Below are 26880 nucleotides of genomic sequence, written 5' to 3'. Positions count from 1 at the left end.
GACTCTGCAATGGAGACTCTGGGTGAATGCGGATGATACACTCATCAGTCAAGGTTGTGAGTGAATGTTAGACTCAAGTGGAGGCTGCATGTGAATATGAAGGTTAGATTAATTAGTGGAGGCTGTGGGTGAATGTGTAGGTTAGACTCACTGGAGAAAGCTGTGGGTGTATTGAGAATGTTGGACTCCCCCATGAAGACTCAGGGTTATCTTAATGTTGGACTCACCAGCAGGGGCTGAGGGTTTATTGAGAGCGTTGGACTCCGCAGCGAAGACTTCAAGTGAATGTTAATATGAGACTCACCAGTTGAGGCTGTGGGTGAATGGAGAAATCAGACTCGCCAAATGGACGCTGTGGGTGATTGTGAATGTTAGACTCAGCAGTGGAGGCTCTGGGTGAATTGAGGCTGTTGGACTCAGTGCTAAATACTCTGGGTGAATGTTGAATTCAACAGTAGAGGCTGTGGGTGTATTGCAAATGTTAGACTCCACAGTGAAGACTCTGGGTGAATGTTTAGTATACACATCGACAGCGGACGCTGTTTGGTGAACTGTGAATGTTGGACTCCACTGTGAAGATTGTGGGTGAATGTTAATGTTAGACACACCAGTGGAGGCTGTGCGTGAATTGAAAATGTTAGATTTCACAGTGAAGACTCTGGGTGAATGCAAGTGGCAGACTCTCCAGTGGAGGCTGTGGGTGACTGTAAATGTTAACCCCTCCAGCGGAGGCTGTAGGTTAATTGAGAATATTGGATTCAATAGTGACCACTCTGGATGAATGTTAGTGTTATACTCAACAGTTGAGTCTATTGGTGAACTGTGAATGTTGGACTCCACAGTGAAGACTTTGGATGAATGTAAGTGTCAGACTGGCCAGTGCAGGCTCAGTGTGAACTGAGAATGTTGGACTCGCCAATGGTGCCCTGGGTGTTTTAGAGTCAGTGACAGGCAGACACAGCTTGGGCGCCTCTTATGCATGCTTTATTCTTCAGTGTACAGCAATAAATTCACAGACGCCATCTAGTCTTTAATGTGGGAAACCCATGGGTTGTTGGTTTATTTACAGATCGGTCAGGGGTTGGTAGGCTTGTTGAAGATCATTGCGGCCTGGGTCTAGGGCTCACAAGGAGGGAATGCAGGGCCATCAGCATGGGGTGTAGGTTTTCCAATAGAAGTGCCTGCAGGGAACTTTGCGATCACGGGGTGGTAAATGCAAAGACTTCCTATATTCTAGCCTCGTCTGGTCCTCCTTGGGCTCTTCGGAGTCGGCAGAAAGAGAAGAGTCTCCACCAATGAGGTTGTTCTCCCTGCCATCCAACAAGCCCGTCAGCACCTTCAGGAGGACATCCTTTTGCACCCGGGAGAGGACCTGCCAGAAAACACACCAGCATCAGGACAGAGGTAGCTTCAACCTTTGCACACAGCACTCATATGGAGGCACTCAGACCCGTGGCATTCTACTACAGACTGTGGCATTCCATGCACATACACGAGATTCTAAAGCGTTCCAAGAGAGTACATGGCATTCCAATGGATTGTGTGGCACCCCTTGACATTCCTGAAAAAAACATGGGATTCTGTGAAAAAAGATTCATGACATTCCCCCCCCCAAAAAAAACATTCTGCCATTTCTCGACAGTTTGTCAAACACCTTGTCGTTTCATGAAAGCTACTCATATTTTCTGGCAACGGTGAAAATCCCACCTCAGTAGCTATATTTACTTAATAAAAAATAACAATGAAGAGCAAAGCGGCCCTAAAGGTTGTCCTGGTACTATGAAGAAGAAAGATGCAGAACTACAGCCGCTAAGGAAAACAATTATAACCAAGAATTATTCATGTAAAGCACAGTTTTTTACATCTTCCTAAACTTTGCAGGATTACCATGCTTCTGAGACAATGAGGCAACTGATTCCATGCCTTGGTTGCACCATCAAAAGGTTGGCATAAGGAGAGCTTAACATTCCATTAAGGTTTCGTGGTTACCAGTGGCTTGTTCATTCCGATGGGCCCGCTAATGGTAATTTCAGGGTACTCGTTACAGAGACCTAAGAATGTGCTTTAAGAAGTGCTGTTGAAGTAGGATAGGGTCTCGATTAAAGAGTGCCTTATTGACAATGCTAAAGCATTTAAACCATATTTGCTTTGCTATGGGCTGTCAATAGCAAGATGACATGTTGAATCATTCCTACTTTATCCAAGAATCATTCTTGTGCAGTGTTTCGAATAACCTGCAACTTTCTGTGCACATATGGGTTACACCTACATGCAATCGGTTGTCATAGTCCAAGCGGGACTAAATAGCTGCTTGCAGTTTGGTTTTACACGCTAAATAGAGTTTTTCTAAGGATTCTTCCTTGACAAAATTGAATTGAGGAGAGATTATTAGTGTAAGGTTTAAGATTCAGATTGTGATCAGAAAGGAAGCCTAGATTTTACATAGTTCCTAAGGGGGGTTGGTGGTCACCAGCAATGAGACCACACCTCTCTCTGGTTCTTTATTACTATAACTTCTATTCTAGCCATGCTTACTCACAGCTCAATGTCATTCACACAACCATCTGCTGAAACCAAACATTCCTCGAGCCACTGTTGGATACTTTCCATATTGTCCTCCATGCAGACAATTAGTTGCGTATCTTCAGCGCGGCCATAAAACAGAAAGCCAAATGAACGCATAGATGTCTTCAGAGTTCTAATCTAAATATTGTAAAGACTGACGAGGAAGCCCTTAGAGACAACACAAGGGTTGTTTATAAAAAATTGTGGGCAATACATTATCGCCGCTTTTATCGGCAGGAAACTGCCGCTAAAGCGGCGATAATGGGCTTGATAATATGCCCTTGTGAATTCCCATAGAAGCCCATGTTAACACATTTTGTGATCATTTCTGATAATTTAGCACAAAATCCACTATTGGAGGTTCCAACGACACTGTCCCAGAGGTAGCTGAGGAAAGCTAGCTAGCTATACACACATATATATATAGAAAAAAAACAAAGGTTATAGATTAGATATAGTTAGGAAAACGTGTTTTATTATTTATATACAAAACAAAACTACACTACAGAAACATTAGAAATTTCAAAGTTATAGTTTTAATTTAAAGTTATAATTTACACCTGGGCCAAAACTTCCTATACATTGCACACTTCCATACACAGTGTTGTGAACTCACTAGGCAGACTACATTCATTATATTTCCCCCCTCTACAGAGTGATCTAAAAATGATGCAATCTCAGATGTCATAAGTGTTGCTAGGAATACGATGATTTAACATGGTGCAAGTGATGTAGTTTGAATGGGTAGAAGCTGTGCATGGTAGCTACTGATATATATAAATAATTAAATAAAGAAACAAATAAATAAATATATATGGCATATATATATATATATATATATATATATATATATATATATATATATATATTACCTACTGGCGGTCGCCAGTAGGTATATATAGTTAGGATTTTTTCTCTATGGGATTTTTGAAAATTCTATGTCTAATAACTTTGGCGTTTGTGGACGGAATTGGCTGAAATTTTCAGGAAAATGGAACATTTTGTTTCTGAGCAGCCCCTGAAAATTGGGGGGGGGGGGTTCGTCAAGGGGGGGCCGAGAAAAAAGGGGGGTCCCAAAACGCGTTTTTCCCATGTTAATTTCCATAGGGCGGTTGGACTCACTTTTAGCTCGAACGGCTGAATGGATTTGCACGAAACTTGGCAAAATTGTAGGGACTGGTAGCCCGATGTGCCTTTGCTAGGTCTCAATATATGTGCTCCAGTGGATTTTGAGAAATTAACATTCAAAAAAAGATATATATCTGTGACAGCGCTCCGGGCAGCGCTCCGCTTCGCGTACTTTTCGCGTTACGGAGCTTTGCGAAGCGAAGCTGATTGGTTCTCCGGCGTCTGTAAACATTCCAAACAGTCCGTAGCGGCCGCCATCTTGTCTCTCGGTAGGATCGAGAGACAAGAGGAGGCCAAAGCGAAGGGGCAAATGACCATAAGGGGGCATAGTAGATCCTCCCTGACCCCCTAGGTTTGATGTGGAGGTTTTAAAAGGGCCCCGCGGGGCAAAAAAAAATCAACAAAAAAAAAATCGAACGGGTGAATGGATTTGCATGAAACTTGGCAAAATTGTAGGGACCGGTAGCCCAATGTGCCTTTGCTGGGTCTCAATATATGTGCTGCAGTGGATTTTGAGAAATTAACGTTTAAAAAAAGATATATATCTGTGACAGCGTCCCGGGTAGCGCTCCGTTTCGCGTACTTTTCGCGTTACGGAGCTTTGCGAAGCGAAGCTGATTGGCTCTCCGGTGTCTGTAAACATTCCAAACAGTACGGAGCGGCCGCCATCTTGTCTCTCGGTAGGATCGAGAGACAAGAGGAGGCCAAAGCGAAGGGGCAAATGACCATAAGGGGGCATAGTAGATCCTCCCTGACCCCATAGGTTTGATGTGGAGGCTTTAAAAGGGCTCCGCGGGGCAAAAAAGAAAAAAAACGTTTTTTTGGGTGGGGTGCGCCCGGTTAGCGTAACGGGAAGCGGACTGGGGAGCGTACTACAAGGAAACAAGAATGATTGACTTTTAACTTATTGTATGTTTATAGACTTTTTTTTACTTTTTTTTCTGCTGAGTGACGTCTCGGCCTATCTCCACGGGATGCAGTCCCTACCATCTCGGCGTTTAAGCCCAGGGGGACCGGTAGTGTGGGAGAGATAACGTCTGTTAACGTTCGATTCGAAGGAAATCAGGAAGTGTTGAAAAACATTGTCTGCGCCAGCTTGCCTTTTTTCAAATGCCACAATTTTGTCGTGCACGGCAGCCATTTTAGATGCCTTGACCAGACCCACTCTCTGCACGCTGTCGATCCTTAGCATGGCTCCCCACCCTTGCAAGCATCTCCCCCAGGCACTGGTCACCCCCGCTCTCTGTCTTATGCATGGGCAATAAACCTCCCCCCATCTGCGCTGCTCTTCCCTGAGAATCACACTCTGTGCCCGCCCGACACCTCCCTTTCGCCCTATTCACTACCGCACCCTCTGACACTCCTCTTCCTCTGTGTCCGATTGTCCAGGCCGGTCCCAGGCTATCAGGTAGCCCTGCTGATGTACTTTATGGCCCCAGCTGTAAAGAATCACCCCTCTTCAAAGGAGTTACAGTAGATCAAGGCCCCCACCCGATGAGATCCGTCACACCACACGCGTTCCTACTATCTGAAAACCATCCTGTATTGTGATTGGGGAGGGGACCGAGCCTGAAGCGGAAGATTGCAGGGATGCCTCTTTGTACATCAAAGTTTTTACACTTATGTGTCACATTAAAAATATATAGCACTCCAACAAAGTAGTAGGATTATAAAACTTTAATAACTTATAAATATAAACAACGCAACAAAAACAGTAAAAACATTTAAACATTTTTAGGAAAAAAGAAGGAACAATGGTCAGTAGCGGTCGGTTGTGCGAATAGTCCCAAGGCAGCACAACGTCCTGAGTTCTGGACGGCACCCAGGTGATGTTGCCTGGGTGCCGCACTGGTTTTGGGTATCCTACAATGCTGCTCCGAATAACGGCGTGGGGCGTCCCGGGGGGTGGCTCGTCAGTAGCGGTCTGTTGTGCGAATAGTCCCAAGGCAGCAGAACGCGCTCAGATGTGGATGGCACCCAGGTGATGTCAAGTAAGTTGCCGCACTGGTTTTGGTATCCCACAATGCTGCTCCGAATAACGGCGTGGGGCGCCCCGGGGGGGGGGGTGAGGCGGCGTGAACGGGCCTCCCCAGGTGGAGGCTCGTCTGCTGTAGTGGGGCGTCCCTTTACCGTTTCAGTTGCCATTCCGCCCGCTTTTGGTACACTGTGTCAAAATCCGCCATTCAGCTGAGTTGCGCCCACTCTTGCGGTGCAGCGATAGGCGGCTGCCACAGGACTCTCAAAATGGCGGCAGGCTCTTTCCTTTTTGGGCCTGGTCCACTGAAATGGCCCTGGGACACCTTGGAAATCGGACGCTTGTCTGCTAGGTCTTGGACCCCATTCTCGAAAGCGTCCCCTCAGCCTTGAGGATTCTACAAAAGTCTTGGGGGCCCCCGACTCCTGCAGGTTTCCGGTGGGGAGCGGCTGCCATGATTGCTCGCGGAATGACCACGACGGAGCCACGAGATGGTGGTGCTCTCATGCTGACGCCAGCTTCAGTCTGAAACATCCAGAAACAAGGTGGGGCTTTCATCGTTTGGGAAAAAAAAAAAGTTTTCATCCAATGAAAAGTGTTATTTTTAGGTCATATGATCAAGCCTTCCATCATTAGGAAACCAAAAGTAAAATGAAACAATGAAAAGTTTTATAAACAAGTCACATGACCTGTTATGCGGCATAGGGTATAAAAAGCGTAGAAAATCCGTTGGCACGTGAGGCGGCGTCAGTAGCGGACCGATGTGCGAATAGGCCGAAGGCAGCACAACGCGCCAAGATCCGGATGGCACCGAGGTGGTGTCTAGCAAGTTGCCGCACTGGTGTGGCCATCCTACAATGCTGAAAGTCGGCGTGGGGCGCCCCGTTGGCCTGTGAGTTCGCGTCAGTAGCGGACCGATGTGCGAATAGGCCGAAGGCAGCACAACGCGCCAAGATCCGGATGGCACCGAGGTGGTGTCTAGCAAGTTGCCGCACTGGTGTGGCCATCCTACAATGCTGAAAGTCGGCGTGGGGCGCCCCGTTGGCCTGTGAGATGGCGTCAGTAGCGGACCGATGTGCGAATAGGGCCAAAGGCAGCGCAACGCGCCAAGATCCGGATGGCAACGAGGTGGTGTCTAGCAAGTTGCCGCACTAGTGTGGCCATCCTACAATGCTGCGCCGAAAGTCGGCGTGGGGCGCTCCGTTGGCCTGTGAGTTCGCGTCAGTCAGTGGGGGTTGTTTGAGGATCTGACTGCATTGGAAAGCAATGTGATGCTGTGCGTCGCCCCCAAGATGAAGGTTCCTCGGCTGCAGTGGGGCGCCCCTTGGTGTTTCACTCGCTATGCAGCTGAGTTGCGTGCGCACTTGCGGCGAATAGGCCGAAGGCAGCACAACAATGTTTTCTGAATAGAAGACACCACAAGGCGCTGAGATTCGGTTGGCACCGAGGTGGTGTCTAGCAAATTGCCGCACTGGTGTGGCCATCCTACAATCCTGCTCCGAATAACGGCGTGGGGTGCCCGAAGGGGGGGGGGGGGGGGGAGCGTGAACGGGCCTTCCCAGGTGGAGGCTCGTCTGCTGTAGTGGGGCGCCCCTTTACCGTTTCAGTTGCCATTCAGCTGAGTTTCGGCCGCTCTTGATGCTACAGCGACAGGCGGCTGCAACAGGACTCTCAAAATGGCGGCCTGTTCTTTGGATTTGGGCCTGGTCCACTAAAATGGCCCTGGGACACCTTAGAACTCGGACGCTCGAATTTTTTTTCCTTTCCTCTACATGCAAAAAAGGTAAATGCCCGGTACGTTACCTGCCTCATCTGCCACGATGTACTCTCCAGAGGAACCGAAAAAAAATATAGTTATGGTATCTATACCATGCATCGTCATATGGAGAGGTGGCACCGATTAATTATAGTGCTGCACAAAAGAGAGATTTGGAGGAGAACCCCCGACCTGCCAGTACATTCACCAAAGAAGTGGCACTGACAGCATCAGAGGCAAGGGAAACGGTCCCAAATATTTAGAAGAACTTTGGAAAGATTAAAATGACATGTTTAGATTGTGGCAAATTAATTTCATGTGGACAGATGAGTGTTACTCTAATAAATACAGCATATGAACATCATCATAGTCGATGGTTGGTAGAGACATTTTGACTATATCTTGGACCTGCCCGTCCTCGCCCAAAATGGCGCCGGAATAAATGGGACTCGTAACTCCTTGTTGTGTACTGGTTGCTGAACCTTGAAATCACGAGATACGTATGCAGTTTTGAAGCACATGGCGGGCGGGGACGAGAATTGATTGAATATTTCGACATCCCTATTGATATTAAGTTCTGATGTGTTATTGATTACTGTACTATTGAAAGTTCGAATTAACGTCACCCATGGTACTTGCCCGCAAATGTATATCTAGATAATTTTATTGTAACTGGCTCTGTCGTATTTTAATTATAAAATGTACGTCCACCGATTCCGCAACTGTTAGACACCTTAGTTCTTGCAACCTAATGGCCCGCCCGTTACGTTCCTCTACAGTGTAAATGTCTACTCATCATATATGATTACAGTTTGCTCCGTGGCCGGCCCACGTGGTTATAGGCCCGTATTTGTATACTGACATTTTCACAATAAAGGTTTTTAAAAGAAAACATGGTAGTAGTATTTACATTGGTAAAGTTTTTAATAATAGTCACTGTTTTAGAATCAGTAAAAGGCAAGTGAAATAAAGCAGTCCAAGTACATGAAGGGTAAAAGGTATAATACGCAGGAACGCAGTAAAGATAAATGGTCAAGGGCTGTTGTGTTTCTACTTCTGCAACATAAAGTGATCGATAAGAATCTGATATTCAGGCGTATCGGCGACTAAGACAGAAGGCCGAGCCTCTTTTGCTCAACGGCTCCGTCATGGGACGAAGAAACGCCCTTTTTCTCGAAAAAGGAATATATTTTACTTGCAGGACAGTTGTAAATTTTCCGGGAAAGTACATTAGCCTGGAACATTATAACATATGTTTAAGAAAAAATAATGTTCGAAAGTAATAAAAAGCGTAATTTTTAGGTCATATGACCAAGCCTTTCATCATTAGAATAAGAAAAGTAAAATGAACCAATGAAAAGTTTTATTAACAAGTCACATGACCTGTTATGCTTACGTTACGCGCTGCGCGCCGCGCCCCAGATCGCTTCCGGGAAGCTGCGCTTCGCGCACCGGAGCACTTCCGGATGCGCTAACGCGACGCGTCATATGACGCATTACGCGACAACGCAGGTCCAGAATATAGTCAAAATGTCTCCACCAACCAGCGGTCGGAACACAACCCCTTTCAGCAGGCTAAATAGTTCTGTTAAATGACAACAGAAGGGACAGGCAACAAGAACCATCAGTCAAAGAGGGGAGGGCAAGTTCTTCTCTACCGGGTCACGTTGGGGCGCAACCGGAACTGATCGAATTGGTAGTCTACAGTGTTTCTGGATGTTTCAGACTGAAGCTGGCGTCAGCATGAGAGCACCACCATCTCGTAGCTCTGTCGTGGCCATTCCACGAGCAATCATGGCAGCCGCTCCCCACCAGAAGCCTGCGGGAGTCGGGGGCCCCCAAGACTTTTGTAGAATCTTCAAGGCTGAGGGGACGCTTTCGAGAATGGAGCCCAAGCCCTAGCAGACAAGCGTCCGAGTTCCAAGGTGTCGCAGGGCCATTTTAGTGGACCACGCCCAAATCTGAAGAGCCGGCCGCCATTTTGAGAGTCCTGTGGCAGCCGCCTATCGCTGCACACGCAAGAGCGGGAGCAACTCAACTACATGGTGAGCGAGACGCTGTAGTCGAAAGAGCGGGCGGTAAACAGCTGAATAGCGGAAGAGGCACAGTGTAGCAAAAGCGGGCGGAATGTCAACTGAAACGGTAAAGGGGCGCCCCACTACAGCGTGTCTTTAGGTGAAACGGATTGTGGGACAAGGTCAAGAATGGAAGAGTCACCAAAAGGCAAAAAGTTCCGCTTGACCCCGGGAGCCGGCCACCTATGTCGGGGGCGATCTCAGGCCACACCAGGGCAACACGACTTGGGGAGGGGGCCGGAGCCAAGCGCCCCCTCCGAGTCCGCGCCATCACACCGTCTCTCGGGGGCCTCCGTCAAGCGGTTCTGGGTGGCACCGCATCACATTGTTTTCAAATGCAGTCACGTCCTCAAACAGCCCCCACTTACATTGAGAATAGTGAAGCTGTAGCAAGTGCAAATAAGCTTCAGACAGTGTTACAAGCACTCCTCAAAACTTTGAACTATCAGAGTGCATGAGTTTCATGCTCGATCGATTGAGCTAGCCGGATCGGGCACCAAAAAGTATAAAATAGTTATGTAAATAGTTATTTAATAAAATGTTTTACCCTGTTACTTTGCTGGTGTGTTGTATATATTTATAATATTTGCATAGAGTTTATCGTTATTTTGGGCGGGGTGGGTGGCGGAGCCGAGCTGTCTTGCAGCCATCATGGTGTGGAGCTCTGTTCATCTCACTAGTTTCGTATTTCTCATGAGGGGTTGTTCCTAATGTTTCTATTTTAGCGAGGTCAAAAAGAGATCCCATTAGTGGCCTACTGATTTTGCTCGATTCCTTTTGTTTTTTTACACGATTTTTCACTATCTGCAAAGACTAAACAGAGTATTGCGACTCTGTGCTTGTTTGTAAATAGAGAATGAACCAAAGAGAACCAATTCTAAAGCAGTAAATGCTTGGATAACAATCAATCAAATGGAGAGAGAAGCAGGCACGACGGATTACAACGGGGGCAAAGGCCTGCGTTAACTACCCTTCACTATCTGCAAAGAGAGAGTACTCCTAATAGAAATGAGGGGGAGGGGGGGGGCAGCATTCAAAGCAGATCAGTGTGCATAAACACGAAAATGTTTTTACTTACCATGTACTTGACATTCGACAGCTTATGATATTTGCTATTAAAAAACCATTGAAATTCACTGAAAAAACCATAGGTTAGAGACCATATATAGTTAGGAATTAGCATTTAAAAAACCTTGAAAATTCACTGAAAAAACCATAGGTTATAGACCATATATAGTTAGGAATTAGCATTTAAAAAACCTTATTTTACTCACACAAAACCATTGATATTCCATATATAGTTAGTTGCACTAACTATATATCGCGCACCCGCAATTCACTGCTGATGATGTCACATATTACATCATTCATGACATGGTCAGTGACATCACTGATGACATCACTGATGACATCTCAAATGACATCACTGATGACATCACTGATGACAACATCCAGTGACTGTATGTTTCTGTAAAGTTAAAATATGTCTTACATATTGAAGAATGAGTAGATGTATAAGTGTCTGGACGAAGGATTTAGTAGGTGCATGACTGAATGTATGAGTGAGTGATTAAATGTGTCTCACTGAGTGCATGTGTTAGTGACTAAACTGTCTTAATTTGTGCATCATTATGTCTTTTGTTCTGTAAACTGCTGCATGTGTTGATCAGTAGCTATATGAGTAACTATATGGGTTATTGATTGATTGCCCAAGTATTTGTATGGGAGACTGAGTGTGTGTGTGGCTGGCTGGGAGGTGTGTGACTCTGTGCAGATCAATGTGTACTTGTATCAATGATTGTATAAGAGACTAAGTATGTGTTAGTATATGTTTGAAAATGTAAGGTGCTCTATGTTTAACTGTGTAGATTAGAAAATGGAAGTGTGATTGATTCTTTACAGGACTGACTAGGTGTGTGAGTAACTCCATGGATGAGTGGCAGAGTGTGAGTGTCTGTATAGGTGTATGAGTGCATATGATAGTGTTGTAAAGATGAGTGATTGTATGTATGAATGATTGTATGGGTGAATGAGTGAGTGTTTGTGTAAACAAAGGAATCAGTGAGTGCGTATGTAGTAACTAGTATTGGTGTGTCAATGGTTTAAAAAATTATACTCTGTATTTAACACTGGGTGTAACAGAGGTTATATGAAAGTGTGAGGAGATGCATTGTATTGTCACATGAATGATATCATCAGTGATGTGACCAATGATGTCAAATGAGATGTCATCAGTGATGTCATCAGTGATGTCATTTGAGATGTCATCAGTGATGTCATTTGAGATGTTATCAGTGATGTCATTTGAGATGTCATCAGTGATGTAATCAGTGATGTCATTTGAGATGTCATCAGTGATGTCATCAGTGATGTCATTTGAGATGTCATCAGTGATGTCATCAGTGATGTCACTGACCATGTCATGAATGATGTAATATGTGACATCATCAGCAGTGAATTGCGGGTGCGCGATATATAGTTAGTGCAACTAACTATATATGGAATTTCAATGGTTTTGTGTGAGTAAAATAAGGTTTTTTAAATGCTAATTCCTAACTATATATGGTCTATAACCTATGGTTTTTTCAGTGAATTTTCAAGGTTTTTTAAATGCTAATTCCTAACTATATATGGTCTCTAACCTATGGTTTTTTCAGTGATATATATATATATGATATATATATATATATATATATATATATATATATATATATATATATATATATATATGTATATATATTCACTGAATGGGAGGGTATAGTTAGGTGGAGATTTTACACACACAAAACCATACCTCTCAATCGTTTCAGTTTTTAATGACCGTGAGTTAAGGGGTTTGGGGGATGAATCCATTGAAGTAATTGAAGGATCATCTTTGAAGGGTGAAGTAGGCTTTCAGGGCCAGTGACCAATGAGGGTGACAACCTACAAATAAGAATGTGTTGAGACTTATATGTGTATGAATGTATTATATCTTGATCTCAGTTCCTGTGATCAGCATGCTTGCCTCTTCTTGGCCTGGGAAAAAAAACAGATACCGTGTTAGGGGCATATTATCAAGAACGGCGTTAAAATTATCACCGCTTTAGCGGCAGGAAACTGCATCTAAAGAGGCGATAATGGGCTTGATATTATGCCCTTTTGAGAACTTGGGCTTCTATGGGAATTCACAAGGGCATATTATCAAGCCCATTATAGCCGCTTTAGCAGCATTTTTCTGCCGCTAAAAAGGCGATAATTTTATCGCCATTCTTAATAATATGCCCTTTAATTTTTAAGGACCATTCATCCCTCCTGAAAGTTTGTGTGCAATGAAACAAGTTTGACGCTTTTAATTAACTCCCTCCAGAGAAGGATCCTTCGGGATCCCTGCTTATGCTCGAATACCGATGCAGGATATTGCGGGGGTAGCTGAGCGGAAGTTTGGGAGAATGCTGCACAGCGTGGATCTTCGGGTACCACGTATTTAGTGCAGAGAGATGCAGGGAGATGGGTTTTTATCTCACTCATATCTAGGTCACAGGCTAAACGCTAACTTTTCTGATGTTGATCCCGTTTCTTGACACATAGCATGTGATGTCCGTGACAAAAATCATATGATAGCATTTCTTGTGATGTAATTAGTTTGCTATTGATTAGTAGTTTTGAAATCGGCCGAATCCTACTTTTGGTCGGAGAATGTCGGAAAGGAAGGCATGGCGCTGGCCAGTGCTAGATTAAAGCCTGTGGAGGCCCCAAGGCAGTCGAAAATTTCGGCCCCCCCCTCCCCCGCGAAATCATCACCTAATATCCAATGCGCCGGATGTATTTACAACCTCACAACTTCCAGAAGATGAACTTTTAAGAGACATAGGGGCATATTATCAAGGACAGGCGATACATTATCGCCGCTTTTATCGGCAGGAAACTGCCGATAAAGCGGCGATAATGTCCTTGATAATATGCTCTATGAATTCCAATCGAAGCCCATGTTAGATGTGAACACATCTAGGCCATTATCGCTGCTTTATCGGCAGTTTCCTGCTCATAAAAGCGGTGATAATGTATCGCCTGTCCTTGATAATATGCCCCACAATCTTATGTGAATCTGATGTCTCTGGTTTATGTAATTTAGTTTGTATTTTGATTCGTTGTCACAGGCCTATAAAAGGAGTGGGGCCCATAGGCCGGTGCCTACTGTGCCTATTTGTTAGTCCGGAACTGATGCTCGCGGGGAAGGTTGCAGGGGTGATAGGGGAGGGTAGGGGAACATAGGGCATTTTGGTGGAAAAATTCTTAAATCCAGAGGGAAGCAACCCTCAATCTCAATGGTCTGTGCATTCTAACAAAAGGACTGTGGATGTTTAAGCACACCAGGAGCACCTCAACTCTGATGGGTGGCTTGGGTGTTCAAGCGGAAGCAGTTAAGAGTCTGCTGTTATGTGTGCAGTTTATGGGCTCTTCCAGATCACCTGCAGCAGACTGGCTGGCATTGCAGAACATGAAGAAATCTCACACAGGAAGAGACAGGAGTGGTCTCACATTGATCATCGCAAAGAAGAAGAAGGAGATCGTAGGGAGTATGGTTGGAGAGTCAGTTGGGGACCTGAGAACCACAGGAGTTCTTGTGAACCACAGAATGACCCATGTCTCCCATCCTGCACCACAGACATTCCTTGTTTCCTAACTCACTCTCCTGCTGCATTGGATGGCTGCACAGATCGACTTTTCAAATCCTGGCAGGGACAACTTAACATTCCATACCCCCCTGGGCAAGGACAACTCAGCATTGCATTCTCCCCAGGGCAAGGACAACTCAGCCTTCCAATCTTTTGAGGCAGCTAACTCAAGGTTGGTCAACAGAGAATCATTATATTAGATTTTTTTTTTTAGAGTTTTATATAGTGCAAACTAGCACCAGTTTTGTTACAGATGGACACATTCATTTTTAGGTCTCGCACCTGGCGATGCTGCGCGAAGCGCTGTCGCCAGCTAGATCTATTGTTAATGACTTGCCTCGGAAGGGAGGCAGGAGATGGGCATGCGCAGGGGCGATTTGAGCTCGTGAACACCCACGTACAGACATGCGGTGTGCACATCTCCTGTCCCCCTTCCGTCCTCGCAAGCCATGCAATTTCACTCCGTGGCACCCTTTGTCTGCTGCATGCCTCCCGTTCAACCCCACCCACCGGCTCTTGTGGGAACTCTGCGCTGCTCCCCGGCTGGCTTCCCATGTCTCCCCTGGTCACTGGCTCAGCAACACACGGGGCTCCGTCATGCTCACAGGAGCCCCGTCTGAAATCCTGAAGCGCCATTAATGAAGGCGGGGTGGGCTCCCGCTGGCCTTTTTCTACTGATTTTTTTTGCGTTGGGCCCTTTGACAGCCCCCTCCCTAGGCTGCACGAGCCGCTCAGCACTCATGAAAGTACAGCGGCTCTTGAAGTCCACACGCGCCACCACTGGGCACGAGCCGCAGAACAAGCAAAAGTTGTAGGTACCGCACATGGGCGGGCAGCCTTCGCCCTCCCAGGTCTCCCCGGATGTGCAGCTGCTTTCTGTTTTGCTTTTTAGCTGCAGACCAGCAATATAGCTGCTTGACTTCTAATAATTAATTTCCTTCCTTTAAGGTTGGTTTAATAAAAGCTGTTCGTGTGCAGGCTCTGCTCCGGTGTGTTGCAGTAGCTTTGTCTCTGGTGAATTCACGACCCTGGTTTCCAGTTTTATTTTAATATTGTGTATTCTAGGTTTCAGTTCAATGTACCTCTACATAAAGTGTTCTGAGGCTCAGTTCAAGTAGTTAGAAATTTAAGAAAATGTAAATAAAACTGATGTCCATTTTCTAAGATCCATAGACAGTTCAGTTTGTCTTGTGTTGATGGATGTTAATGCTGTACTTAAGATAGGAAACAAATATAGCGGCGCAGACTTCTGGGGCCATGACTAGGCGTCTTTCGTACCTATGTGGAGGTGTGCGTGCAGCCTGTTTTAATAGATTATGTGAACTCTGCATTGTTTCATGAAATGTGTGTTGTCTTTGGCAGCCACTGCCTGTGTGCCTTGTTACCTGTTACACCTGACTTGTGACTTGCTAAACCCCTTTTCAAGGGCGGGGTCCATCCCGCAGCTGCTGCGCTAATTAGCCGGCACATAGAAGGGTCTTTGGGAGCAGAGTCTGGCTGCCCTTAAATCACTGGGTCTTGTCATCTCGCATGGACGCAAAACGGCGACTACTCACAACGGAGGTTGCGGGGTTGATTGCCATGCAGGGAGTGGCCCCTCCGCAGCCCCACCAGACCTGCAGACAGACAGGGCTTTAAGTGGGCCGTTCTCTGTGGTTGGAACGATGCCTCTAGGTACATTGGAGCACAGTGCATGTGACTTAAAGAAGATGTTATAATAAGATGAAATAGGTCTCACAGTCGTGAGAGTTTGAGCTCTTGGCATTTAAAATGATAGTGGAACAGCTTTTGAAACCACAGTGCTTAGAAATTGAAAGGTATGATAAGGAGTGACAAAAAATACAAAGAGTGGAAAAACAGGTCACTGTCAGTTTTGATATCAGGGGAAGAGTCAGATATGCTTGACACCATGTTCTCATCAGATGGGCGGAATATGAAAGTGTCACTCTCATTAGAGAGGCTGAAAAGGGCCGAGGTCCCCTAGGCGCTGCAAGGGCTTGGGAGGAATGATGGGAAAATATGAGAGAGGAAGATAGCTGGTCAGAGAGCAGAGCGCCTCCGCAATAGGATATAGTCACGCCTGGATACTGATTCTGTTGCTGGAACATTTGGGATAGCAGCCAAAAATGCTACCAGGCCTTGAAGCTCACCTGGAATACACTCCTCTGTGTCTGGCTGGACAGCTGCGACCATCCTAGGTCTATTTACACGCACGTAGTGGATGATGGCCCTGTGAGATTATCAGTCATAAGATGAAGCTGAGCGCCTTGTTGGACTGAGGACGGAAGGGTGGGGACAAGTTAGGGACTGTTGATTTCTTCAGTATTGTTGTGTGCTTCAAAGATTGAAAACAGAGCGAGCGACAGTAGCACTAGCCATGTCAGTGAAATATTAAGTGAAGTTTTGTCAGAATGACTTGTATTACTGAGGTCTTGCAGCATCTTACACAACTCTGTTGATCAAGACACATGATGATATCTTTGTGTAGAGTGGTGCAGGCTTTCCCTTCAGATACTTGATTGGGGTGGTTAGTGACACGACCAGTGGTGGAAGTTTGCTTGTGAGAGAAATGGTCTGTTAAAAAACACTATGCAGGTAAACCTAAAGGTGTGCAGCATCCTTGGCTTCCTTGGCAACAGCGGACGTTTCCCAATAAGCCCACATAAGTGGCACTGAAATCAGCCAGGTGGAATGTCTGGGAGCATGAGACTGCCTGTTGTTTGAGACAGGAGCCATGGGGTCCGAACACCACTGGTGCAGATCGATGTCACACCACTCCTTCCTCCTGCAAAGGACAGAGGGGGCTACCAGCAGCCCCTGGCTGACATTTGGCAGAGAATGGCTGCCATGGAAGCTGCCAAAGCAACAGTGCTGCGCCCAAATCAGGAAAACATCAAACCCCTCTTCGGAATAAGGGACTCCCTAAGGAAACCGGTGATTGTGTAAAGGCAGGGGATGAGATCTGGTGTGGGCATCTCACCCAGCAGAACCAAGGGAGGGACTGGGGGCTAGTTTAACGAGGTCCAGTGTACATGCCCCAGGAGGCTATGTTGCAAGATCGGTACGGAGTTCCTCTGTGTGATGGGTTCAAGAGATATTGGGCATGAGCCAGTCCAGGGGTCACTAGAGGACCACTGTTGTGTGATAGCAGGAGAGGGAATTCTCCTTTTGAAACTGGGCTCTCACACACCCAGCAAGCTAGGTGTCATGCTTCATTATTTGAGCCTGCCCCTCGTCAGGTCGGCGCTGCAATACCTGACGGGCACCCGAAACCGGGGCTCTTTGACGGGGATCTTTTGTTCCTGCCGGTGGGTGCAGTGGGGGTGAGGGGCCTAGTGTGTGTAGATGTCGGAGGAATATGTGTTAAAATAGGTCAGTTAGTCCTATCCAAACTTTATTCTGAAGGTAAACAGCCTAATTAAAAGGTGGAGAGGGGCCCAACCTAGTCGTAAGGAGTCTAGTGGTGAGTGCCCTACTCTCAAATGATCAACATGTTTTGTGTCTTAATTGTCAAACTGATCAGGACACTTCTTCAGGATCAACGTCATACTATCTACACTACAAGGTAAATTAAAGCTACATACCCCGTATTTTCATAGTAGACCTGGATATGGGGAAAACATTGTAAGGGAATATTTTAGAATCACACAAAAAATAAAATTAAAAATAAAAACATTTTCTACAAGACCGTCTTGTAGAAAATGTTTTTATTTTTATTTTTATTTTTTGTGTGATTCTAAAATATTCCCTTACAATTTTTCCCCATATCCAGGTCTACTATGAAAATACTGTAGATAGTATGACATTGATCCTGAAGAAGTGTCCTGATCAGTTTCACAATTAAGACACGAAACATGTTGATCATTTGGAGTAGGGCACTCACCACTAGACACCAATACCTCTTGAACCCATCACACAGAGGAACTCCGTACCGATCTTGTAACATCTCACCCAGCAGCCATGGGACACCAGGGTAGTACAACGCCATCCAGTGGTGAGACTGGAGTCCAGACAGGTACAGCACCAGGGACAATGGAGAATAAGCAGTGCTTTCAACAACATGGCATTCCAAATGGCCCTTGGACAAATGGTCGAACTACAGGATTTGAAAAAGATGATTTAGAGAGCTCAAAGGGAGCAGATATCTGCCAAACACCTAAAGCCCGGGACAAGGATGTCAATAAAACAGGCATTCTACCTGCCCACCCACCTCATCCCAACAGGTGTCACTGTGATCCTTGCAGGAGCTCGCGCTGTGCATCTCACCTCTGTAGCAAGCTACTTCCCTGAGAAGAAGGCACACTAGACACCCTTTTATACATTAGTTTCGAAATAGGGGTTAAGCATACATTCCATTGTTGTTGGGAGCGGGGGTAGTGTTAGTATTGTGAGTGGTGGGTTAGTTAAGGCTAGGGTGGGGGTGGGATTGTGCTGTTCGCACATAGGGATAGGTGGGGCTAGGGTGGTAGGTAGGATAGGACAGCTAGGAGTAAGTAGGGTATAGTGTAAACTTAAGTGTGAGTGGTGGGTTAGTTGAGGGCCAGTGGGATTGCGCTGCTGGAAAGTAGGGATATGTGTAGTTAGGGCCAGATGTAGGTAGGCTTTTACCGGTCGGTAACGGCCGATTTCGGCCGTTACCGACCGGTAAATGGATTTTGAGATGTAGGGGGCAGAATCGGTAAATTTACCGATCGGTAAATTTACCGATTCTGTAAATTACCGAATCAGTATTTTTACCGATTCGGTAATTTTGAGATGTAGGTGGGACTCTTCTGAGTCCCACAAGCCTTTCCGAATCGGTATTTTACCATCAAATTCAATTTGATGGTAAAATACCGATTCCGGTGTGCATGCACATGTGTGCATGCACACCTCTGCCATGTGACAGGCAGACCTGCCCTTGGGGCATGTATGCCTGCCACATGGCACCCGAGCCTGTTTTGGGGGGCCCAGAGGGTGTCAAAGTGACACCCCCTGCACCCTTGTGAAATTCGGTATTTACCGAATCGGTATTTACCGATTCGGTAATGCCCATTCATTCCTATGGGCTTCAAAGCCCATAGGAATGAATGGGCATTACCGGTCGGTATTTACAGAATCGGTAAATACCGAATATTACCGATTCGGTAAATGCACATCTGTATTTACCTACATATCAGTACTTCTATTTTACCGATTCATAAATACCGAATCGGTAAAATTCGGTATTTATGAGTCGGTAAAATAGATTTACCTACATCTGGCCCCTAATGTGGTAGGTAGAATAGGGCAGCTAGGAGTAGGGCTAGAGTAGTGTGAGCATTATTTGTGAGTTGTGGGTTAGTTGAGGGTAGGGTGGGGGTGGGATTGTGCTGCTGGAGAGTAGGTATAGGTGGGTTAGTGTGGTTGATAGGAGAGGACACGTAGGAGTAATACTAGTGTAGTATGAGCATTATGTGTGAGTGGTGGGTTAGTTGAAGGTAGGGTGGGGCTGGAATTGGGCTGATGGAGAGCAGGGATATATGGGGTTAGGGTGGTAGGTAGGATAGGGCAGCTCGGAGTAAGGAGGGTGTTGTGTAAACTTAAGTGTGATCGGTGGGTTAGTTGAGGATGGGGTGGGGATTGGGATGGTGTTGCTTGGGAGTAGGGGCAGGTGGGTTTGGGTGGTAGATAGGATAGGGCAGCTAGGAGTAGGGCTAGTGTCGTGTGAGCAGTATCTGTGAGTGGTGGTTTAGTTGAGGGTGGGGGTGGGGTGGGATTGTGCTGATGGAGTGCAGGGATATGTGGGGTTAGGGTGGCTGGTAGGATAGGGCAGCTAAGAGTTGGGGTAATGTGAGTATAGTACTTTGGTGTTAGGGCTGCATTGGTTATGGATCTAGTGGGTTTGGGATAATGCTGCCACAGAAGAGGGATGGTTGAGGGTAGGGTGGAAAGCAGGATCGTGCAACCAGGTGCTGTTGGAGTTTATTCTAATAAATACTGGGAAACGTATTCTGCATGTTTTACTGCGCTGCTCCTGTTTTCAGTGGAAATTATGTGTACATTCCCCCCTGATGCCTGCAGTATTGGCATTCAAATAGCCAGTCCTCGCTGCCACCTGAGTCCTGGCTGACCTCATCTCCCTCGCCTGCTGAGGTGCGTGCAGTAGAGGAGTCTGTGCCAAATCTTCACAGTGAGGGTGGGGAGTCCACTGGCTACGTCTCTTCAGTGGTCAATAGGCCACTTGGTGGCATCACTTCTCCAGGTGTCTGCTTGTCTGCAGGCTCGTGCATATGCTGATTCATGTACAGGTGTGAGCAGTAACATCTGGGTGACGGCCAGACATTACAAGAAGGTGTGTGCATGAAAGTGTTTTTAGTGAACCTGTCCACATACATAGTACAACCACTTCTACCTGGTCACGTCAATGGACTGCATTCAGGTTAAGACACATCCTGTTTCCCGAAGCATCTGGGCAATCCTACATAACCTATTGGTTTAGATTCACGTATGCATGCATGTCCGTGTGCCCATCAACAACCCCTTCCCTCCTCTTCTCAGCTCTTTGGTTGGAATTGACAGTTCATACATCAATAGTGCACTCATGTATTTTTTCCTTAGCAGTTTCTCTTTGGTACTACTTGCGTCACTTCTCAACATTTGATACCTTTAGAAATAGGTTAATATTCAGGGACATTTCAATAATCAGAATTTGGAAGCATTATTATTGCATCCTGTCTTTATTGACATACCTTGTCGATCTACAAAACAGAGACATAATATCCAATGACAAATCATTTGCAGGTAATGATTTATGTCTCAATGCAACAGACTTTTGATTTAGAGAATCATTGTGAATATTAATTCATGCACAAAGTACAAAGGCAGATGTATAATATCTCATAATTCACCGTCCCAGGTTTGTTCTACTGCATATAAAACGTTCCCGAGGAATCAAACCCTCAGGGGCAAATGTATCAACTTTTATTGTGCTAGAAAGTAACATTAAAAGTACTGCAAAGAGTACTTTGCACTACTTTGTGTTACTTTGCATCAAGGGGACCGCCCATAGGTGGTAGTTAAGCGTTCCCCAATATCACCTGTGGTGTTTGATGCAAATCCCTATCTTCTAACAATGGCTCAAGATGATAACAGTGGCGTAGCTAGACCTTTAGCCGCCCATGATGGTCGGGGCGTTGGCCGCCCCGTGACAGGCGCAGGTGAGAGGGTGGGGGGGAGTTATGACTGTCCCTGAGTCTGCCACCCTGCGATGGTCGCAAGTAGGAGCTGGTGGGTGACGCCACCCTCAAAACTGGTGCCACCACCCTCAAAACTGGTGCTGCCTGGGCACACCGAACCCCTTGCAATTCCACTGGATGATAACAAGGAGAAATGTTTTCATTTCTCCTAACTTTTCATATCTTGTATGTATGCCGAACTGTAGAGTGGGAAATGTTTTAAAGTATACCCAAGCATAGGGGCAGATTTATGAAGGCCTTGCGCCGCCGGTGAGTCATTTTTAACATGGGAAAAAGTGACGCACTGGCGGCGCAAGGCCTTCATAAATCTGCCCCATAGTATTTTGTACTCGAAGGGTATCCTATCAGTATAAAGCCTATGCTATCCATCAGTAAGACACCTTCACGCTATGGTGCAAAGGTGTGTGTGTGGCGCTAGATCTATATTCATATATGCCTAAAATCATTCTTACAGATTTAGAAGGGCAATGAGAGGGTCGTTAGTGGTCAACATAGACATTGTTTAGGTGCTGAAATAATCGAACCTTTTCACTACCATTCTTCTCAGATCTGAGGGTGTGGTTTGGTGGTAATTCTCCGTCTCGTGCAGGTTCTTGTGCAACTTGTTAAGGGTTCTATTTGTGCACCTCGTATTTCCGCAACTAGTAACACAGGGGGTGAGGGAGGTTCCATGCCGATTTCACTTGTGATCTTGCATGGGTTGTAGCTGCCTAAAACCATGGTAATGCCAGTGCCACTCAACTCATATTGAAGGCGTAAGTATTCCAATGCCTTAAAGTTGGACTCCCTGTTGAAAGAATTATTTTACTCATGTTGCATCCTTGCTTTTTTTGCATGCATTCGTCTTACAATACTGAACTCCTCTCTGCCCTTCCTCGTGCGGCTCTTTCATGTTGTTTCTTTCTGCTTTTTATTTCACCTCCCTATTGTCGCCCTTCCCCCCCCTTAGTTCCGCCTCTCTCTGTTACTCCTCCTTTCTTTTATCTCGCCTTTATCCCTTGGCTTATTCGGAATTGCGGCCCTCGAGCCTCGTTTCCTTCCCTCCCCGCTCATTCCCTCAGTTCACCCCGGCTCACTGATCACATCTCTGCACTCCTTTTATTGAAGGCGAGGGAGCAGAATTATAAACTCCTTGCGCCACTTTTGCGTCACTTTTTCCATGTTAAAAGTGATGCAAAAGTGTCGCAAGGGGCTTGTAAATCTGCCTCGAGGTGTTTAGTTCAGCGGATTTGCTGTGCCCCCTGCTCTGCCTAGCTGTCTCCCAAATGTAGTACTCGCCCCACTCCTTACTCAGGTGTGATGCTCAGCCTGGGCCCCGCTCTGTGCCCTCCGAGTGTGGTACCCATCATCTGTATCCTTTCGGGTCTGGTAGCCCGGCTCCGTGTCCCTCCTCTTGTGGAAGTCACGCCCTGTGCCAGTCCTTGATGCGGTAGTCACCCTGCTGTCTCTGTTTCCGGTGTGGGACCAGCCATGCTCTGCCCAGCCCTGGTGCGTTACTCGCCCTTCTATGCCCCTTCCAGGTATGTGCTCTATCTCTATCAGGTGCCCCCGTATCTCCCTCGGCTGTTGATACTCCCTGCCCCTGTGACTCTCTCGGGTGCGGAAATTGCCCCTCCCTTTGATGTGAGGTACTCTCTGTGTGCTCTAACCCACTGCTCCTGTGTCCTTCTCAGGGGCGGCACACACTCTGCTGTGGCCCTGACTGGTGTGATGCTCACTGTCCCTGTGTCCCCCTCTCGTATGGTGTCTACACCGCTGCCTCTCTTCAGACAGTCTCTGACACTCTCTGCCCGCTCGCTCTTCTCTTGTGTGGCCTGCACTGCTCCCATTCCCCTTTCAGGGGTGGTACTCGCTGAACCTGTCTTTCCTTGTCCCTCAGGAGTGATACTCACTGCCTCTGTGTTTCTCACATGAGTGGCACTCACTGTCCTCGTGTCTCTCTCAAGCATGGTGCTCAGTGGCCCCGTATCTATCTCAGGTTTTGACACTCACTGCCCCTGTGACTCTCTCGGGTGCGGTAACTTACTCAATTGCATCCTTTGGTGCGAGGTACTCACTCGGGCATGTAACTCGGTGCCCCTCTGCCTCTCACGGGACTGGTATTCGCTGCCCTCCCGTCTCTTCCTGGTGTGCTCATCCCGTTGCATCCTCTGGTGTGTGGTACTGACTGTCTCTCTTTCCCTCACGGGTATGGTGGTTGTCCCTGTGTTCCTCTCCGGCGCGGCACTCACTGCCGCGCGCCTCTCTCGTGTGGAAATCACTGTGTCTGGGCTCACCTCTAGTCTGGTACCGCCCATGCCGGGTCCCTTCAGGCGTGGCACTCATGGATGCTGTGTCTCCCTCTGGCGTGGTACACAAACGCCAGCTTCTCTTCAGATGTGAAACCCACTGCCCGCGCGCCCTACTCTTGTGTGGTCCTCACAGCTGCCATGTCTCTTTCAGTGGTGGTACTCACTGCCCTGACTCTCTCTCGTGAGTGGTACTCACTGCTCGGTCTCTCTCCCCTGAGTGGTACTCACTGCTCTGTCTCTCTCTTGTGAGTGGTACTCACTGCCCTGACTCTCTCTCGTGAGTGGTACTCACTGCCCTGACTCTCTCTCGTGAGTGGTACTCACTGGCCTGACTCTCTCTCGTGAGTGGTACTCACTGCCCTGACTCTCTCTCGTGAGTGGTACTCACTGCCCTGACTCTCTCTCGTGAGTGGTACTCACTGGCCTGACTCTCTCTCGTGAGTGGTACTCACTGCCCTGTCTTTCTCTCGTGAGTGTCATTCACTACACCTGTCTCTCTCAAAAGTGATGGTCACTGGCTATTTCTCTCAGGAGTGGTGCTCACTGTTCCTGTCTCAGGAGTCGTGCTCACTGCCCCTGTCTCGGGAGTGGTACTCACTGCCCCTGTCTCGGGAGTGGTACTCACTGCCCCTGTCTCGGGAGTGGTGCTCACTGTCCCTGTCTCGGGAGTGGTGCTCACTGCCCCTGTCTCAGGAGTGGTGCTCACTGTCCCTGTATCGGGAGTGGTACTCACTGCCCCTGTCTCAGGAGTGGTACTCACTGTCCCTGTCTCGGGAGTGGTACTCACTGCCCCTGTCTTAGGAGTGGTACTCACTGCCCCTATCTCAGGAGTGGTGCTCAGTGCCCCTGTCTCAGGAGTGGCGCTCAGTGCCCCTGTCTGAGGAGTGGTGCTCACTGTCCCTGTGTCTCGGGAGTGGTGCTCACTGTCCCTGTCTCGGGAGTGGTGCTCACTGCCCCTGTCTCAGGAGTGGTGCTCACTGCCCCTATCTCATGAGTGGTGCTCACTGCCCCTGTCTCAGGAGTGGTACTCACTGTCCCTGTGTCTCAGGAGTGGTGCTCACTGTCCCTGTCACGGGAGTTGTACTCACTGCCCCTGTCTCCGGAGTGGTACTCACTGCCCCTGTCTCAGGAGTGGTGCTAAGTGCCCCTGTCTCAGGAGTGGTGCTCACTGTCCCTGTGTCGGGAGTGGTGCTCACTGTCCCTGTGTCGGGAGTGGTACTCACTGTCCCTGTCACGGGAGTGGTACTCACTGTCCCTATCTCAGGAGTGGTGCTCAGTGCCCCTGTGTCGGGAGTGGTACTCACTGTCCCTGTCACGGGAGTGGTGCTCACTGTCCCTGTCATGGGAGTGGTACTCACTGTCCCTGTCTCGGGAGTGGTACTCACTGTCCCTGTCTCGGGAGTTGTACTCACTGCCCCTGTCTCCGGAGTGGTACTCACTGCCCCTGTCTCAGGAGTGGTACTCACTGCCCCTATCTCAGGAGTGGTGCTCAGTGCCCCTGTGTCGGGAGTGGTACTCACTGTCCCTGTCACGGGAGTGGTGCTCACTGTCCCTGTCATGGGAGTGGTACTCACTGTCCCTGTCTCGGGAGTGGTACTCACTGTCCCTGTCTCGGGAGTTGTACTCACTGTCCCTGTCTCGGGAGTTGTACTCACTGCCCCTGTCTCCGGAGTGGTACTCACTGCCCCTGTCTCAGGAGTGGTGCTAAGTGCCCCTGTCTCAGGAGTGGTGCTCACTGTCCCTGTGTCGGGAGTGGTACTCACTGTCCCTGTCTCGGGAGTGGTACTCACTGTCCTGTGTCTCGGGAGTGGTGCTCACTGTCCCTGTCTCGGGAGTGGTACTCACTGTCCCTGTCACGGGAGTGGTACTCACTTCCCCTGTCTCCGGAGTGGTACTCACTGCCCCTGTCTCCGGAGTGGTACTCACTGTCCCTGTGTTTCAGGAGTGGTACTCACTGTCCCTGTGTTTCAGGAGTGGTGCTCCTACATCTGTCATGAGTAGTACTCACTGTCCCTGTGTCTGTCAAGTGTGGTACTCATCGCCTCTGTGTGCTTAAAGTGTAGGTGTCCCCCACCATGTCCCTCTCAGGTGTGGTACTCGTGCCCCTCTTCTGTTTTGGAACTCACTGCCCCTGCGTCTCCGCGGAGGTGCACTCACTGCCCCTGCGTCTCTCGAATTTTTCTCTCTCCGTCTCCATGTCCCGTTCAGGTGCAGCGTTCCCTGCTCGTCATTCTAGAGACACCCCACCTGCCGCGTACCTCTCCCCCGTGGTACTCACCGCCCTGTATCCCTCCGCGGTACGGTACTCACCTCGTCGGGTTCTGGGCTCACCCTCTGCTCCCCGGGCAGGACGAAGCCCCTCACACTCCAGGCCAGCAGCAGCGCCGACAGCAGGCTCGGCAGCACCCGCATGACGGCAGTCAGAGCCGGGGAGGAGTGGTGACGGGAGCCGGTGCTGGTGACGGGAGCCGGGGCAGGTGACGGGAGCCGGGGCAGGTGATGGGAGTCAGCGCTGGTGATGAGTGGCAGTGCTGGTGACGGGAGTCAGCGCTGGTGATGAGTGGCAGTGCTGGTGACGGGAGCCGGGGCAGGTGATGGGAGTCAGCGCTGGTGATGAGTGGCAGTGCTGGTGATGGGAGACGGTCTTGTGGTTGGGGTTCGCCTGGCAGAGAGGGGCAGTCGGTGGGAGCTTCGGTTGATGTGAGTTCTTGAGGGTGGACGGGGGTCGTGCCGCGGGTGAGGGGAGTCGTGAGGGTGGACGGGGGTCGTGCCGCGGGTGAGGGGAGTCGGCTAAAGTTGTCTCGCGGATGATGCGCGCGCGTCGGTGAGAGACTGACAGTGACTCCTGAAGGGACGGGGGATGCCTCGTGTAGAGCCCTGCACTCGCCCGTGTCGCGGGTTGCAGCTCGTTTTATACCACACCTGATGCAGCCGAGGCGGCCCCCGCTCAGAGAGGCTCAGGACTCAGAGCCTCCCACCCCCAAAAAAAAAAAAAAAAAAAAAAACACACACACACACACACACACACACACACACACACACACACACACACACACACACACACACACACACACACACACACACACACACACACACACACACACACACACACACACACACACACACACACACACACACACACACACACACACACACACACACACACACACACACACACACACACACACACACACACACACACACACACACACACA

General features: G+C 48.0%; 1 protein-coding gene across 1 annotated transcript; it reads right to left on the bottom strand.

Moving 5' to 3' along the window:
• Positions 1-974: 974 nt before the first annotated feature.
• On the bottom strand, positions 975-26077 carry LOC144753120 (somatostatin-2-like). Its single transcript, XM_078640904.1, has 2 exons — positions 25976-26077; positions 975-1372 (listed from the first exon to the last, which is right to left on the bottom strand). The coding sequence occupies exons 1-2, from the start codon at positions 26075-26077 to the stop codon at positions 1148-1150; spliced, it is 327 nt and encodes a 108-aa protein (XP_078497030.1). The 3' UTR covers positions 975-1147.
• Between the last annotated feature and the right edge of the window lie 803 nt (positions 26078-26880).

The sequence above is a fragment of the Lissotriton helveticus genome, chromosome 5_1 (genome assembly GCF_964261635.1).
Source record: "Lissotriton helveticus chromosome 5_1, aLisHel1.1, whole genome shotgun sequence".
Lineage (NCBI taxonomy): Eukaryota > Metazoa > Chordata > Amphibia > Caudata > Salamandridae > Lissotriton > Lissotriton helveticus.
Note: the sequence above shows the minus strand (reverse complement) of the source record. Positions and strands in the feature narration are given on the sequence as shown.

What these genes read in the sequence shown, in the direction of transcription:
- LOC144753120 (XM_078640904.1), bottom strand. Translation starts at nt 26,077, where the DNA reads ATGCGGGTGCTGCCGAGCCTGCTGTCGGCGCTGCTGCTGGCCTGGAGT. An exon ending in TGAGCCCAGAACCCGACGAG is followed by an intron (nt 1,373 to 25,975) that starts GTGAGTACCGTA and finishes GTTTTCTGGCAG; the next exon opens with GTCCTCTCCCGGGTGCAAAA.